Below are 17,374 nucleotides of genomic sequence, written 5' to 3'. Positions count from 1 at the left end.
GACGGAATCAGCATACGTTTGCCATTTACTAACAATCTTGGGCAGTTCTCCAGCATTTGCCCACATGGTTTGGGCAGCTGCACTCACCCATTCCATTAAGGAGTGATTACCTGGCCCTGGCGCATATCTGTGGCTATTCTGCAGCTGCTGCCTCAGAGACAGGTGTGTGGTGATGGAGGCCAATTTTTCCATCTCCTCACCAGAGCATATCACACTATCCACCCCAAGGTCCCATAACCACAACAGCCAAGCAGCCAGGGGCTCCCCATGTTTCTGCAAAAACTGGCTCCCCCAAGTCAACTAATTCAACCTGGGTATATGGGACATAGGTGGTAAATTGGGTCACCTGTGGATTGCCCACTGGTTGCCTGCCCAGTCCTACAGACTGCTCGCGTTTCACTTTCTGGTGCATGACAGGTCATGCCTGGGGACACATGGTCTCCCCCAACTCACCACTGGGTTCGTCGTCCTCCCTGGTGTGAGAAGTAGGAGTGGCCAGTCACTGCACGTTATACTCTAGGATAATTGTCTGTTCTTCCAACACCTCTGTTTCCTTCTTCAGCTCTCTATCAGTTCGCAGCAGAGTGAGCAGCAGCCAGGCTCCGGTCAGCAGAAAAGCGGCCCCTGGGCACCACACACTCAAAGACAGCCACATTTCCTCCCCCTTCCAAGGGACTTTCCGCTTCAGTGCCTGGTCTATGCTGCCTTGCAGTACAGTGAGCAGCAACCAGATCCCAGTCAACAGGAAAGTGGCCACAGGGCACAACATGTTCAAAAGTAGCCACATTTCCTCCTTCTCCAAGGGCTTCTTGGCTCCTGTACCTGCTCAGAATCTTGCACTGACTACACCAATTGCAGCGTAATCCTGCCAACTATGCCAATTGTAGAGCTACAGCTTGGGCTAGGGTCTGGAGCTCACAGACCCCTCAAGCCTGTTCACAAACGCTTCATACGCAGGTCTATGAGCTAGGTAACCAGACAAAAATGGTCCTTGGAGCCTTGGTTGAGGAAAGAATAGTCTTTATTCAGCGCACACAACACTATGAGCTAAGCAGTCCACAGAGAAACTCAGAAACGCAACTGCTACTGGCAGCGTCCAAAGGAAAACTGAAACTGAACAGCTGCCAGCAGAATAAACATGCTCTATTTTTAGATGCCAGCTCTCTGCCAGCCAGCCTGCTTCACAAACTCAAGAATACACAATAGCAATTAACTAGAAAGATACATGGGTGCACATGCGCACTAACTCCACCCACACACAACTTGTTTACAAGAAATGTGCTGCTCGACCCCCTCTCCCCAACCAGACCTGAGCTAGCCTGACTAAATTATCCTGTTTTCCCCACAATTATGGACCAAGGTTTACCATCTCTTGCTTCTAAGCTCACGTGTACTCTAGAATGAGTCATACCTCATTGGACAAGCTGTAGCTTCAGGAGTGATAATATGACATAAAATTCCAAGTGTTCTCTCTTAGTAGAAAGGAATTAGTAAGGTTTGCTTATTACGTTTAAAATTACTTTTTGGAAAAATAGTCTGAAAATCATTTTCATGGATATTCTAGTGCATATCCATTCTGTGACTTATATTTGGTGACATTAATAACTTAGAAACAAAATGCTCCCTAAGTTCTGCATGAATAATTTCTTTTATTTCACAAAATATACTCTACCTACAATCTTGTTTTGTTTTGTGTCCCGAGTAGGAACCTCAGTGAAGATTTCAAATATTTTTTTAATTTTGTTTTACTTTTCTATTTTCTTGGATGATGATCCATAGTTATATTTGCTTATTTTGAAAGTATATTCCTGAATACTTGTAGTAACTATCACCTTTCAAAAATAATGTACAATTTTATCTGAATGGCATACTTAACCACTGGTGTAGTTTCAGAGCACCTCAGTGAGTCTGTCTGACTTTATGTCAACATTTGCATTTATAATGAGAGTTGGGACTCTCTTTGTATATGGCTTAGATGATACTGTGCTTTAAAGCTTATCAAGCTTTCATGAATAGAGCTATATTCAAGGAAGTTTTGAGAGGAAGAGATACAATGAAGTCTTGGGTGTCGAAATTATTAGTGTTTTACGACAAGAGGAAACATTAATGATTAATTATTTGAAACCTCTCATTTCAGACATCTGTAAAATAAGGCTTAGAGAATAAGAGATTTGACTAAGGGCAAGTAGACTGGGATGACGGAGTAGAATCCATGTCTTTTGATCCTCAGCCAGTGCTTTTCCTGCCATCCACTTGGAAATCAAAAAGCTTCAGATCTATTATTTACTTAATGATTGCAGTTCTTTTTCAGAATGATGGAGGGCAAATATATATATATTTTTTCCCTTTTTGTCTTTTTTCGTGACCGGCAACAGATCGCAACCCTCAGTGTCGCGCCCGTACCGGACCGGGACCGGCAACGGGATCGCAACCCTCGGTGTTGCGCCCGCACCTCGCTCAGCCAGTGAGCGGGAACCGGTCTGTATGTGGGATCCGAACCCTCGGCGGGAGCACCGCCGCGCTCCCAAGCGGCGCACTGTAGCAGGGCGCCACCGGGCCGGCCCAGGGCAAATATTTTAAAGAAAGCATCTCTGACTAGAAAGTCTCTCTACTTTTATACTGGCATTCTGACTTCTTGAAAAGTACTGAATGGGAAGGATTATTAACCACTGAGGATCAGTGATAAGATGGACACTGGACTTAGAGTCTGTGGCTGTTTACTTAATTTCTCCTTACTTCTTTTACTTCATTTAGAAAAGAGCCACAATACCAGCATTCTCATAGATTGTTGTCATAATTACATACCTTAATGAAATACATATGTGCTGCAAGCAGTAGGTGATGTATGTTAATAGTCATTAATTTTTATAATTATGAGTTATTTACTATCAAATTAGAGTCTTTTGATATCAATTCAAAATGGTAAAGCAGAAAAAGCATGAGTTTTTCAGATTCCCTTATTACTATTTTCCAGCTGTGGGATCTTACGCAGGTTAATACATTCCCCAGAACGTCTGCCTTACAGAGTTGCAAGGATTAAATGAAGGCACTTAGCACAGTGCCCTGCACACTCACTCCACGTTGGTTTCATTTGTCTCCTTGTCTTTACTGTGCATCAGCATGGGAGATGATTGCTGAAGATCAGCACCATTTTTACATATGTGTAATGTAACTTTGTACTTTTGAGCATTGCATGTGCTGGGTTTTACTCCTGAGTCCATTTCATATCGATTGCTCTTTACCCATTTTTTTCCTGCCCTGTTTCTCTATTTCTTTATTCCTCCCAGCAAGTTCCAATTACAGTGATGTGTCAAATGTGCCTCATATTTCTGAGTGTCCCTGAGATGGCCTTTTAGTTGTAACTCGATGTGCTTTTATTTCTGATAAGAACAAAAAAATTATTGATAATAGTTAATTAAAACCAGCAATTGTTAATTTATGTGGTTCTCATCAAACCCAATGCCATTCTTTTCATTAATACAGACTTTTGTTTTTATAATGGTAAGTATAAGTCAATTAAGTAGGGGGTTATTGAAGTCTTTGTGCAGCCTTCAAAAACAGTGCAGAAAATCCCAGGTGCCCACATCCAAAGCCACAGAAGCACCATCTTCTTGGCTTACCTAAGCACTCTGAAAGAACTCAGTCCCATTCCTTCTAGATGTTACGTGCTCCCCAGCCTGTTTTCTTTTCTCTGCTCACACTGCACTTTTCTGAAATGGTGAGGCTTTATCCTTTATCGTACTTCCACACAACACCCAGGAATTGTCTAGCTTTCCCCAACCTAGGGATGTAGGATTTGGAACAGTCCCTGGAAGAGATTGACTTAATCAAGTTGTACAGCTGATAACCCGGTTTTTTTTTTTTTTTTTTTTTTTTTTTTACTGGCCCTGGCAGCACCACTGGGAGAGAATGTTCATAACAAAATGCTAATGGATGATTTTTCCACCATGCTTGGCACCAACATTGGTGTCTTTCATCAGTAGGCACTTTTCCACCTTCTTTTTAACAGACATGCTTGTGAGGACCAGACAAGCAAAAGTCTCCCTCTGTTGCTTGGGTTTCAGTACAGTGTGTTCCTTCGATGATATCTCTGAGCAGTGGTAATGTGGAGGATATTAAAAAATAATGGGGATTTGGTAGCGGAAGGAAAGAACAGCCCCAGAGGAGGCAGGGGGAGTTGCCTAGAGCCCAATTCCTAATCAGATTAGAATCACAAATGTGGCTTACTTCTACTGGATGGTTTATTATACGTATGGGAATAGCCTTTGAGCTTACTGTGGAGAGAACACTTATCTACGTTAAGTATTTTGAATTGTTAAAACCAAACACTATCAATATCAACTTTTAAAAATACCTTCATTAAAAATAAAACCAAAACCAAAATCTCTTGGATATTTTACCTCATTTTCTAGGCCAGAAGTGGAGAAAGTAGGCAGAAAACAGATTAGGAGAGCTTTCAGTATGTCTGCTCTAAATAATTTTAGTGTCAGTCTGTAAGTAATGGCTTATAATTGACAATTATTAGGCCTTACAGTTTATGCTGTGTATGGGACTATCAAAGAGGAAGGGAACCTCATCTCTCAATTTTTTTTTTTTTTGCGGGGGGGAGCTTTAAGTGTAATTGGGTGGGTAATAGAGAAGAACAAGGAAGTCTTAATATTTAAATAAATCACTTAATTCAATAAGCATTTGTGGATCACAAACTAGCCAAGCAGTATGCAGTGTTCTGGAAGTTCATGAGTAAGGCATGATCCCTAACTGCCTGAAGGTTTTAGATTTGCTAAGAAGATAAACCTAGAAAGTTCTTTTGTAACAAAGAGAAAGGAAAGCTTTTGTCAAGAAGAATCCAGAAAAGTTTAGGCCAGAAGGTTCAGTTGAGCTTGATGGAATTTTCCTTTGGAGCTTTCACTAGATGAGAATGGAGAGAAAAGGTGTTCTAAGTGGAGGAAACATCATGTGCAAAAGCATAAAGATGTGGGATTTGATCATATGTCTGAGTCTGTAGTGGTGCAATTTAGGGAAAATATAGGGAAGTGTCTGGAAAAGTAGGCAGAGGCCAAGTTTTGAAGACCCATGAGTATCGTGGAAATAATTTAGTCTTGTCTACTATGTAGAATGACTGTTCTCAGTACGGTCCATGAAGGGATAGTCCCCTCATTGGGACATACCAGAATTAGGAAGGGTCTTTTATTCCCTTGGAGATTCTGAAATGACTCAACTAAAAGTCATTGCCAGAACAATTCATGAATACTGTGAGGTCATACTGTCTCTGCTATGTTAGAGCAGAATAAAAATCTCAGCACACTAATTAATCATCAGGGAAATGCAGGTCAAAGCCACAATGAGATATCACTTCACCCCAGTTAGAATGGCTATTATCAAAAAGACCAAAAAAAAAAAAAAAAAAAAAAAAACCCAAATGCTGGCAAGATTGCAGAGAAAGGGAACTCATACCTGTAGTGGGAATGTAAATTAGTACAGCCATTATGGAAAACAGTATGGAGGTTTCTCTGAAACGTACAAATAGAACTACCATATGATTCAGCAATCCCACTACTGGATATATATCCAAAGGAAATGAAATCAGTATGTTGAAGGGATACTGCACCCCATGTTTATTGCAGTACTACTCACAATAGCCACGATATGGGATCAACGTAAGTGTCCATCAGCAGATGATCGGATAAAGGAAATGTGGTATATATACACAATGGAATACCGTTCATCCATAAAAAAAATGAAATCCTGACATTCTCAGCAACACGAATGAGCCTGGAGGGTATTATGTTCTCACTCATATGGGAGCTATAATAGTTGATCTTGTAGTAGTAAAGAGTGGAATAGTGGTTGCTAGAGACTGGAAAGGGTGGGTGTGAGGGGATAAGGAGAGGTTGGCTGATAGTTACAAAACTATATAAGTTCTAGAGTTCTGTGGCACTGTGGGGTGATTCTGGTAAACAATAGTTTATTGTATAACTTTAAATAGAAGAGAGGATTCAGAATTTTCCTAACACAAAGTAATGACAAATGCGTGAGGTGATGGATATGCTAATTACCCTGATTTGACCATTACACATGTATACACGTATCCACATACCACAGTGTACCCCATAAATATGTACAATTATTATGTCAGTTAAAAATAATTTCAAAAACAATGAAGAATGGTTGCTGTTGGTTTCACCTCTGACTTCCACTAGAATCTTCTGGGGAGCTTTAAGGATGCCAGCACTAGGTCACCATCTCAGATCAATTAAATGAGGATCTCTGAGGGTGAGCCTGAGCACTAGTGTCTTCTAAGCTCTCCATGTGATTCCAATGGGGAGCAGGTCTTGAGAACCACTTAATTAGAAAGATAAAAAATAATGCCAATGAAAGAAAAGGGTGATTGAAACAGAATGGCTTAATTGGGATTGCCCTCTCAAAGACTGAATTTGAATCTTGCTTAGGAGATGAATATAGATCAACTGTTGCAGATGGAAAGATGTGACTACAAATGAAAACAGTGGAAGCAAACAAATTATGAGTAAAGGAAGGTAGATAAAACTTGGAGAAGACTGGAAAGATGTCAAACCTCAGCACCTGTCTCCTTTCAAATGACATATTGGGATCAGTACGTCAAAGAACATGTATCTAAAGAACATGTATCTAAAATGAAGGGAGGGTTTGTAACTGCTTTGACTACTGCTTATAAGTACATGTTCAAGGTGTAAGTAAAGGAGAGTCAACAGGATATAAAAGCATTATGTTCCCTTGACCCATCCTTATTTGTAGTTTTGGCTGTAGGGGGCCAGGCTTGACATTTTATAAAGATTCTCAGGATCCTGGGCAAAGATTGTCTGGGAGTACATGATTATCAAACACAAAGTTCTACTCCGTTAGAATCATTAAGTCATTACCAGTTCCTCCAGCTATGAATCTAGATTAAGGAGGGAAAACACCACATAGTTTCCATGTACAAAGTAGAAATGGCTATTAACAGAAAGTAGAGTAAAACAGGGTTAAAAACTAGTTTTCCCAAAGCCTCAATTCATGGTATGCATGGACTTAAGATGCTTCATTTATAATAGATCCAAGCACAGTGTAAAGTAATAGAATATGGACAGATAGAGAATGAATGAGGTGCTTGTTACTTTAATCACTTTGAGTTACTCTGTCATGCTGAGCTCATGAACATAACTCAGACAAAATTGAAATGATCAAGAGAGATCATGAAACAGGGCAGGGCAAAGGCAAGTTTTCGGGGGGGGGGCAGTAGGGGAGGGCAGGGGCATTTAAATTTTAGTGGTCAGAAGAGCTTCTTGCTGTAATCTCAGCATATTGGTGTGGAGTACACGGAAATTCATTGTTTTCCTTATTTGGTCATTCTCCATATTAGTAAATACAGTATGTGAGGAATCCATTCATGGAATCTGTGCTTAGTAAGCTGCCTCTTACCTTGGGTAAGGTAAGCAAGGGAAGAGTATTGAAAGAGGACAGTATTTGCAAAGGCCCAGATGTGTGAAAGAGCATGGTCCTGGGAAAAGCAAGAAGTTATATAACATGGAATCCAGGGCATGCATATCTGGGAAAGGGGAAGGAACCAAAAGTGGAAAAAGTAGGCAGAAGACAGATAAGAAGAGCTGTTGGTATGTCTATGCTAAAATGTTTCAGGGTTCAAATAATAAAATGTTTCAGTGTAAGTAATGGCTAAACATTGAAGGACTGTTTAAGGAATGAAGATCTCCATTTTCACAAAAATCTTTCTGGAACTAGGGTAGCTAAACTTGGGTCAGGGAAATTAGTTAGGTGGCTCTTGCCATTGTCCAGGTAAAGAGGACCCAGTGAAAGGTTGAGGTGGGGGGAGGGGGGACATGCAAAGAAAGAAAGTAATCTGAGAAATCAGTGAAACCTGTTGAAAAACAGTCAGTTGCAGTGAGAGAGGGCCAGGAATCCAGTGTGACAGCTGGGTTTCTGGATGTGATGACTGGAAGGTGATGATGCCATTAACTGCAAGGAGGGAATTTCAGAAGAAGAACAAACTGGCGTTTGGCCACAATGAGTTCAGCTTCAAAAATGCTGAGTCTGAGGTGGTTGGTTAAATGTGCAGGTAGATGAATCCAGAGGATAGCTGGAATTAGGCCGTAAGGTATCAATTTAGAAGGCACCAGTATACAGTGAATGAGTACCATTTACCACATGGATGCATGAGATCACCTAGAGAGTGTGTGGTGTGAGAAGGAAAAAATGGCAGGAAGATGCCTGTAGACAGCCACATTTAAGGGATGAATGGAGGAAGAGGAGTCCACATGTTGACTGGAGAGAGGAGAAAAGTAGGAGGAAAAAGAAGAGGAGGGTTGAATCAGAAGTTCAGGGAAACAGAATTTCAAGGCACTGTAACAATCAACTCTGGCAAATGTGGCAGAGAGGGCAAAATCACTGAAAAGCGCTGACTGAATGTAACAGTCAAATCACGGAGTTTGAATAGGGCAGTGGGGTTGGAAGCCAATTGTAATTGTTTGAAAAGTGCATGGATGAAAAAACAGAGCAAGGATTGAGTGCTTTTTTTCCAAAAGGTCTGCTGTGAAGGAGCAGAGGTGGGGTAAGAGCATAGCAGCTCGAGGGGGTTTAAGGAAGGATTTTGTAATCTCTGTTTTTGCTTTTAGGAGCGTAGAGCAGCATGGTGCTGAGAGTCCACAGCCAGCTGATGTGGCCAGTGGCCTCTAATCTGTTGGGTATTAAGGAGACAATAATGATAGCAAACTTACATAATACTCGCTAAGCACCAAATGATCTTCTATATTTTATTTGACATATATTAATTCATCTTTCTCTCGTAACTTCTCTGTGAACTGCATTCCATTATTATCCCATTTTACTTACAAGAAAACTAAGGTAGAGTGAGGTTAACTAACTTGCCCAATTTGTGTTCTGTCCACAACACTAAATAAATGCATTCAGTTTAGAGCCACCAAAACATATATCGGTGTATGTAACAGCTCCAGCACATTTAAAAGATCATTGGTTAAGAGGTGGAAAGGACGAGAGGTGGGGACCAGTTCTTTTGCATTGATACATTCCATTTGCCCAACAAAGGGAAAGTTTCTCCATGGGATATGTCTTTGCAACTTTATCATATCATTACGAAATTGAGGATTGAGTAATTTTACTGCTTCATCAATATTATTTGACTCTTAACCTTAGAAGAAGGTTTAATTGGAAACAATACCAAGAGTTAGTTTGTTGTAACAGAACTGAACTAGTTGTTAGGAGTAAATTAAGATATTGGTGAATAATTCAGAATGTGAGTGGAGATGGACGGGGAGAGAAAGAGAGATGAAGATGGAGATGGGTATGATACAGGGAAAAAAAGATGATCTTGGCCACGTAGTTGAATAAATATTGAAATTACTTTTAGGTCATTGGTAGTAGTACTCATGAAAAGTTGGGTAAACTTAAACTTTTGTATTACACTGCTTATCCTGATTGCTTAAGCTCCTTCTAGTTTTTTGGCTGTCACTCAACAAAAGTGGCATTGTTTGAAAATTTATAAAAATAATTAGAAATTTGTTAGTTTCTTGCTCTAATATTATTAACAGTAACTAACAGTAACATTTATTCAGAACTTACTGTGTTCCAGGCATAATGCCTACTGTTTCATATGAAGTATTTCATTTTACCTTTATAGAAGCCCTGGAGATCGCTCACTATTATCCTCACTTTCCACTTGCAGAAGCTCAGGCTTGGAGACACAGTGTTCCCTGCCCAAGGTCATGGAGCTAGCAAGTAGCTAAGCCAAGATGTGAACCAAACGCAGGAACTTAACCCTGTGCTACACAAGAAATAGAGCCCTGAACTTGCTACTTCCTTCAGGGTTGGCTCAGGACTAGAATGTCAACATATGAGAAGATTAGTTTTAGAAACACCTGTCGGTAAATTCTACCGACCATAGCTATTTAAGAGTTGGTTCGTGAGAATGAATATTAGGGGAATGTTGAGCTTTTTTTTTTTTTTTTTTTTTTTTTTAAAGACATGTTAATGAAGGTAGAGAAGCTTCCTATGTCTTTATCTTGCCTGATTAGGCTATTGAAAGTATTTCATTACTTTTTCAATGCAAAAAGGATCTGTAATTGTATATACTTAAGTGTTGTAGATATTTGTGGGCTGAAATTATAGTAAAGAATGTTTTGATTAGCCGTAAGGAAGGCTCTTGGGACAATGACAGTAAATATAACTTTTACAGTGGTTTTTTTATACATACATTCTTCAATGCTATGTACTTGCTGTGTTAGCTGCTGGGATACAGAAATAAAGACAATATGTCACTGATTTCATCTTGAGTTTATAATCTTGTGGGGGAGGCAGAAATTCAATTCACCAAAAATATTTAATTATTGCTAAATTAGGTTTTGGAAACTAATAATATTCTAAATTTGATTGCTTCCCAGTTAACTGGAATAGGCTAAATGGTTTTGAATGCTGAAAAATGGACTGGTTAATAAATGAGAGTACACTAGGTCTGCACTAATAAGTATAAAATCCGTAGATTCAGTTCATTAAAGTAAATGAAGAAATGAGTATTAAGAAAGGCTGCTATCTTATAATTTAAAATGCTGGGTATGTAGAAGAAAACAGCATATTTTAATATCCTTTATATATGTATTTATATTTATTACTATAATGGAATAGACACAAATACTAATCTTGGGCAGCTTTGATATGGAAACTTTTTTTTTTTTCCTTTTTGTCTCTCTTACTGACCGGTAACAGGATCGCAGCCCTCGGTGTTGCGCCTGCACCGGGGACTGGCAACAGGATCGCAACCCTTGGTGTTGCACCCGCACCGCGCTCAGCCAGTGAGCGGGAACCGGTCTCCACATGGGATCCGAACCCTTGGCGGGAGCGCCACCACGCTCCCAAGCGACGCACTCTCCAGTGCGCCACCGGGCCGGCCCGATATGGAAACTTTTTAAAAATAGGTGTTATTGCTCCTCCTCACGCCTTTTTGTTTCTGCTGCATTGTCCTGGACACATGATAGAGACATTTTAAGGAAGACTAAGAACAGCAGCTCTAAGCCAGCAGGACCTCCAAACCTGTTTTTTTTTCCTTATAGTTTTCTCTTTCCAAACCAAAACCAAAAGTTAAATAAAAGATATATTCAAGCATGTCCAAACCTTTATTAAAAGTTTTGTTTTGCATTTGTTATTAAAACCGGGTGCAAGTTCTTAGGTAACAGGTTTACTTTAAGGCTTAATCCATAGTAATTATCTCCCATGAGCTCAGATTGGATGAAATTACGCCTCAACCCCGGACTGTTTAGGTCCCTGGAAAATTCATAAAGTGAAATTGACACCCTATGGGACTCTAGCAGGAATGTCCCTGCATTTATGTGGGCTGCACTATGGTGGCATAAACGATGGCATTATTGAATTTTTTGTTTCCGATATTTTTTATAAACCCTTTACTTTCCACTTTTTCCCCCCCTCACAGGCACAGTTTGAACTTCAGACATTTCATATACGGGGCGAGCATGCAGTGATAACAGCGAGACTAGAAGAAACTATTGAAAATCTCAAACGCGAATTGGAGCGCCCATGGCGGCGAGGCTGCGAAGGGATGAGAGATGCGTGCATCTCCACCGACGGCGACTGCCCTCCAAAGACCTACAGAAACGTGTGCGTGCAGACAGACAGAGAGACCTTCCTCAAACCCTGCGAAAGCGAGAGCAGGGCCACCAGAAGTCAGCAAATAGTGCCCAAAAAGCTGAATATCTCCTCGTTAAGCCAGCTCTCTCCCCCCAATGACAACAAAGACATCCCTGCAGCACTTCAGTCTGCGGAAAGCATCTCACTGAATCAGCAGAAGGCATCACCTCCTCCTGCCGCACCTCCCCTTGCAGCGCCCATCCCGCCCCCTCCTCCCCTCCCGCCTGGACTTGGGCCTTTGTCACCAGCACCTCCTGGGCCGCCTCCCCCTCCTCCCCTGCCACCTCCACTTCCAAGTGGGGGACCTCCCCCGCCGCCTCCCCCCCCACCGCTTCCCAACTCTGCTCTGCCCAACAGCGGGGGGCCGCCGCCTCCTCCAGCACCCCCAGGACTCGCACCCCCACCTCCTCCTGGACTCTTCTTCGGACTCGGCTCTTCTTCCAGCCAGTGTCCTCGAAAACCAGCCATCGAGCCCAGTTGTCCCATGAAGCCTTTGTACTGGAATAGGATACAAATAAGTGATGGGAGGTAAGCTCTCCGCTGGCCCACTCTCAGCTTGTGAATTCCCGGGGGTTTGACCGAGCGATGTTTTATTCTTGCCAGTTCAGTATCTTGAGAAGCGTAGCTTTCACATTCTCAAATGTGATGCAGGGAGTGCCTGGGATACACAAGGTCAGGGCGTCTGGGGACGATGTCTGTCGCCACCAGGTCCTGTCTGTGTTCTGTATGGATTAATACCGGGAGAAATAATGTGTTCGGGTTCAGGTTCTTCTCTAAGGAAAATGTTCCATTTTATAGACTGGCGTCCAGGTCTGAGCTCTAGGGCCTTCTCCAACATCCCAACAGTTAATGAGCAATCGTAAAGAAATTGAGCCTGAATCTGTACTGTAGGCTCACCGAGGATTTTTAGAATACCTTTTCTGATTCACTGTCTTGTTTTTAGATGGTATCATCAACCCTACCATCTGAATATTGGACAGATATGTTTATTTTTCGTTTTTTATTAAACAGACATGGCTGAGTTATCAGTTCTTCAGATCAGAGGGGAGTCTTAAAATATAAACTCTCTGCTTGAACTCTGGTTCTTCCCACTGCTAAATGCTCTCACATCTGTAAACCTTTCTGCCCTTCATAGAAAGTGCCATTATGTGGATAGCTAAAAAGCATCTTCCATATGTACAGGTTGTTAAGCTGGAAATGTAAGGCAGCAAGATGTGGTTGCATGGAAACTTCCAGTCAAACAGATTTGAGTCTAATTTCTTCTGCCTCATTTCCGAGTCTGTCAGGACAGTGAGGGAGATGTGGTTGTTTCTTGACCACTTTCTAATTTTGAAGTTTATGTGTTTTCAAAGAACATCAAATATAGAACACATTTTCAAACTTACTCCCCAAATCAAGATGTGGTGGTGAATTTTTAAATTTATATTAACATTTTGCTTAGGGAAGGCAGGATATTAAACAAAATAATATGCAATTCACAATTATGAAAAAACTGGAAATCACTATAGGAGGAGTGGGGGATACCTTTAAACTAAGCATATGGTGAACTAAGTTGATTATGTGCTTCATATTGCCCCCTTTCCTCTCCCCAAAAAATAAGAGCCAAGAGTTTATTTATGGAATATCCTGATACTTTTTTCAAATGCTGATACTTTATAATTCCCCAAATGAATGGTAAAAAATGCATGAGATGATCCTGAAATAGCCCCTGTCATTAACTAAAGTACTGGTATTCCCCTTTTCCCATTCAAGACTCAGATATTTCCTAAGAAATAATTTCCCAGAATATTTATTGAGTCGTGTTCCTTTATTAGTGTTCTTAAATTAGTGTGCATCCATTCCAGGGTGATGAGTCCCATCTGTCAGCTGTCGGGTGGTATGTTCTGCCTTCACATGGAGCTGTCCCACACCTGTCTCTCACTCCCTGGGAGACTTTACAAGCAACAAAATACCATAGGACATAGCAGACATATAACAGTACCACTGGGAGATAGGGGCCTTTTGTCTGCTATTCAAAGTGGTATAAAGGAAAGCTGGAGATGGTCATTGTCTACGTTTTTCCTCCTTATGTAGCTGGCCATTTTGAGAAGGAAAACAATACTCAACCTCTCGTTAGTTGCACCATAAATCTAGGGCTTCACTTTTGAGCAAAATGAAAAGTAGGTGAATGGGACATCAGGAGAGCCTTGCTCGGTGGACGTGTCAGCCTTGAACCTGAACTGGGGTGCAAGGGGCTGCCCTCTGAGATGTGTTGAGATTCCAACACTGCCACTTCCTGCCAGCACCACACATAGTCTCTTTTAGTATGGGTCCCTCAGAGTATTTTGTACCTCTGAGCATGACTACTTCTTTTAAATGAAAATGGTCTAAAGAGTCTTTGTAGTATTTGTTATGAACAAAAGTAAAATTATTTGCGATGTGTTCTTTTAAAGGAGGTGAAATGGTATTTTAATATTTTGTGCAACCAGAGGGATAAGCACAGTGCATAATGTATACATGATAAAACCTTTGGTCTTGACCTTCTGGGGAACAAGGAGCAGCAAAATGTGAATTTTCAACATACTGTGTATATTGCCTCTCATGCAACAAGATTGCTTTTCACTACTAGCATGAACTGACTTTTTTTTCTTTCTTTTACCATTTTGCCTAGTTTGGTGTCTGTTTTCTGATTTCTAAAGTAGGAAAGAGAAATTTAGTTAAAGAAAAAGAAATCCTCATCTAACTACCTCTTTAGCTTCCTAATAAGGTTTTTCTTCTCCCCCAGCCCCAACCCCCAGCCCTCTTTTCCTCTCTTTTGACCTAGGAAAGTATATTCAGTGGTCAAAAAACAGTTAACCGTTGTGGCAGGTCATCTATTGTGAGCAGGTCCTTGTTACTGCTCTGCTGAATGCTACCTGCCCCCAACTCACTGAGAAGTAGTGTTACAAAATTCTTTTATTCAGTATTGCAAATGCCTTTCCTGTAGAAACAATGTTGTAAATGGTGATGAGGTGCTCAACTTGACTCCCAAAGCCAATTTACTCCAGAATATGAGTGAATTTTAACACTAGTCATACTGGCCCGTGCAGAGTCCTTGGAGCTGGGGCCAAGCAGTACAGATGCAGGAGAGGGAGGTAGGTCTGAGCAGCCTGCCTAAAGCCTCCCATCATCTCCCTCTGGCACCTCTCCTTAGCTGCCAGAACCTTCCTGAGTCTCAGATCAGTGAACCTTAACATGCTGAATACATACTAAAATTACCTGGCTCTCTTCCCCAGTCAAGATCCCCATTCCTCAGTGCAGCTGAAATAAGCACTTAACATTAATGGTGTTGGTGTTTCAAACTGAAGTTGAGTGACAGAATCACGTGGCAAAAGGAGGACACATTCGTGGTTGTACTTCATTGGAAATGTTCCAGCCTTTGGGTTGGGTGATGATTTCCCAGGTGTTCATCTTATTGTTATACTTTATAACTTACTCCTTTTTTTTATTATACTTTATAACTTATTAAATGGTTCAAATATTATATTGGAAAAATTATAATTTATTTTAAAAAAGTGGAAGGGAGAGGAAGTGAATGTGACCAGTACCAAAATGTCATATTTCATGGGAAAGGCAGACCTATAACAAAATGTGAACATACAAATCTGAAAGCCATTGTTGCTGGCTGTTTTGAATATGCAAATTGCCTTGTGTCAAAAAATTTTGTGAGCCACCCCATATAATAATAGTCGTTGTTTAAAAAAAAAAAAAAAAAAATTTTTTTTTTTTTGGGGTTTTTTTTTTTTTTTTTTTTTTTTTTTTTTTTTTTTTTTTTTTTTTGGTGGCTGGTCAGTGCAGGGAAGGGATCAAACCCTGGACCTTGGTGTTTTCAGTACCAAGCTCTAACCAACTGATCTTTTTAGTTTTTATTGACTGAGAAAGCACATGTTGAAACAAAAGTAAATATTTTTAGATGTTACAGATCATAGCATATACATATGTTTGAAAATCAATAAATATGTAGATGGGACTCCCCCCCCCCCCGTGGGCATTAATGGTGTTTAAAATGAAGATAAGAAAGTAGACATTTGAGGGCCGGCCCGGTGGCGCACTGCTACAGTGCGCCGCTTGGGAGCACGGCGGCACTCCCGCCGAGGGTTCGGATCCCACATACAGACCAGTTCCCGCTCACTGGCTGAGTGAGGTGTGGGCGCAGCGCCAGGGTTGCGATCCCGTTGCTGGCCCCAGTCCGGTAAGGGCGCGACACTGAGGGTTGCGATCCGTTGCCGGACACGAAAAAAAAAAAGAAAGACATTTGAGAGAAGATGTGTTCTGTTGGGGGTGGAGCCTGCAGAAGTAACCCATCTCCATGAGCTCTCAGAGGCCTTTCTGCTGAGCCTGATTTTCAACAGCTTTTCTTTCTCTGTCTTAAAACTAGGGTGCCCCTGTTTCTACAGGATGAAATAAAACACAGTCTCCCGGTAGCTGCTTTGGTTGAAATCCCTGTGGGGGGCTGGTGCAGTGGAGTTGTTTGGTTGTTTTCTGTGATTAATATGTGTTTAGGGGGGTGAGAATATTATACACTAAGTATTTTTTAAGTGGGCATAGACAGTTCACATATTAAGGGCCCTGCGCTGAGTTTATCTGAGTTAAACTATATTTAAAATTAATAGAAAAAGTCCAATGAGGGGGCAGATCTTTACCTAAGTACTCCATTGCAGTCTGCTTAAGAATTACGCTATCAGTGCCTCAAAATTGGTTATCTCTTCAGCATTCATTTCTATGATGGCCATGTTTACCCATCATGGAAATGCCACAGACTGAGAAAGGAGCAGCTTGGTTAGCCCCAACAGCCTGACTCCCAGGATATCTAGTCCCGAGGGGTTTCTCTAGAGTGTTTTCTATGTATCTAATAACCATCCTGTTTTTTGGATGTGTGTGTGTGTGTGTGTGTGTGTGTGTGTGTGTGTGTGTGTGTGTGTGTGTTTTAAATATTTCATAGTATATTTTGACTTAAAAATGTGTAATATGAAATGTTTTTCTCCAAGCTTTATTAGGATCTTATGTGTGTGTGTTTTTTAAATGAAATAAAAAATGAATTAGAGATTTCATTGTATTGTACTTTCTTCTGTTTTGGTTTTTAAAGTTAACTTGTTTTCTCTTTTAAGCCAAAATGCAACACCAACCTTATGGGATTCCTTAGAAGAACCTGATATTCGGGATACCAGTGAATTTGAGTATTTATTCTCCAAAGACACAATTCAGCAGAAGAAAAAACCTCTGTCAGAGACCTATGAGAAAAAAAACAAGGTCAAAAAGGTATTGTGTGATTATAGTAATAGATATAATTACATATATTCATTTGTCATTCATGGGAATGTGTTATGTGCTGCTGGTTTGCTTTCCCTCTGTTTTCATAAAATGTTTTGGAAGGTTTTGAGTCATAGATACCAAAAAAGAGTCAATAGGATAAGAAATCTGTGCTTGCTGTTTTAGTCATATCTTCTGAATTTTCAAAATTTAATCTGGACTTTTTTCAGTTGTTAGTTCTGCTGGGAAAAATACAAAACTTAATTTGCTGTTAGTCAAAGTAGTCTGTAGACTATATGGAAAATAGGTCTTATTTATAAATTTGCTTATTTAACAAGTATTTATTGGAGTTTATTGTCATAGGCATTGTCCTAGGCCTGCAATGTGTGGTTATTTAACGAATGAAGTTAAATAAAATAAA

General features: G+C 40.6%; 1 protein-coding gene across 1 annotated transcript in view; it reads left to right on the top strand.

Moving 5' to 3' along the window:
- FMN1 (formin 1) overlaps window positions 1-17,374 on the top strand; it is a 283,899-nt gene that overhangs the window by 69,713 nt on the left and 196,812 nt on the right. Inside the window, exons 4-5 of the mRNA XM_008580115.1 lie at window positions 11,471-12,213; window positions 16,812-16,962. Of these exons, the coding sequence (XP_008578337.1) occupies window positions 11,471-12,213; window positions 16,812-16,962 (894 nt within the window). The remainder of the gene's footprint in view (window positions 1-11,470; window positions 12,214-16,811; window positions 16,963-17,374) is intronic.

This window comes from Galeopterus variegatus, unplaced genomic scaffold (genome assembly GCF_000696425.1).
Source record: "Galeopterus variegatus unplaced genomic scaffold, G_variegatus-3.0.2 Scaffold2024, whole genome shotgun sequence".
Lineage (NCBI taxonomy): Eukaryota > Metazoa > Chordata > Mammalia > Dermoptera > Cynocephalidae > Galeopterus > Galeopterus variegatus.
This window is presented reverse-complemented; position numbering and strand designations above follow the sequence as displayed.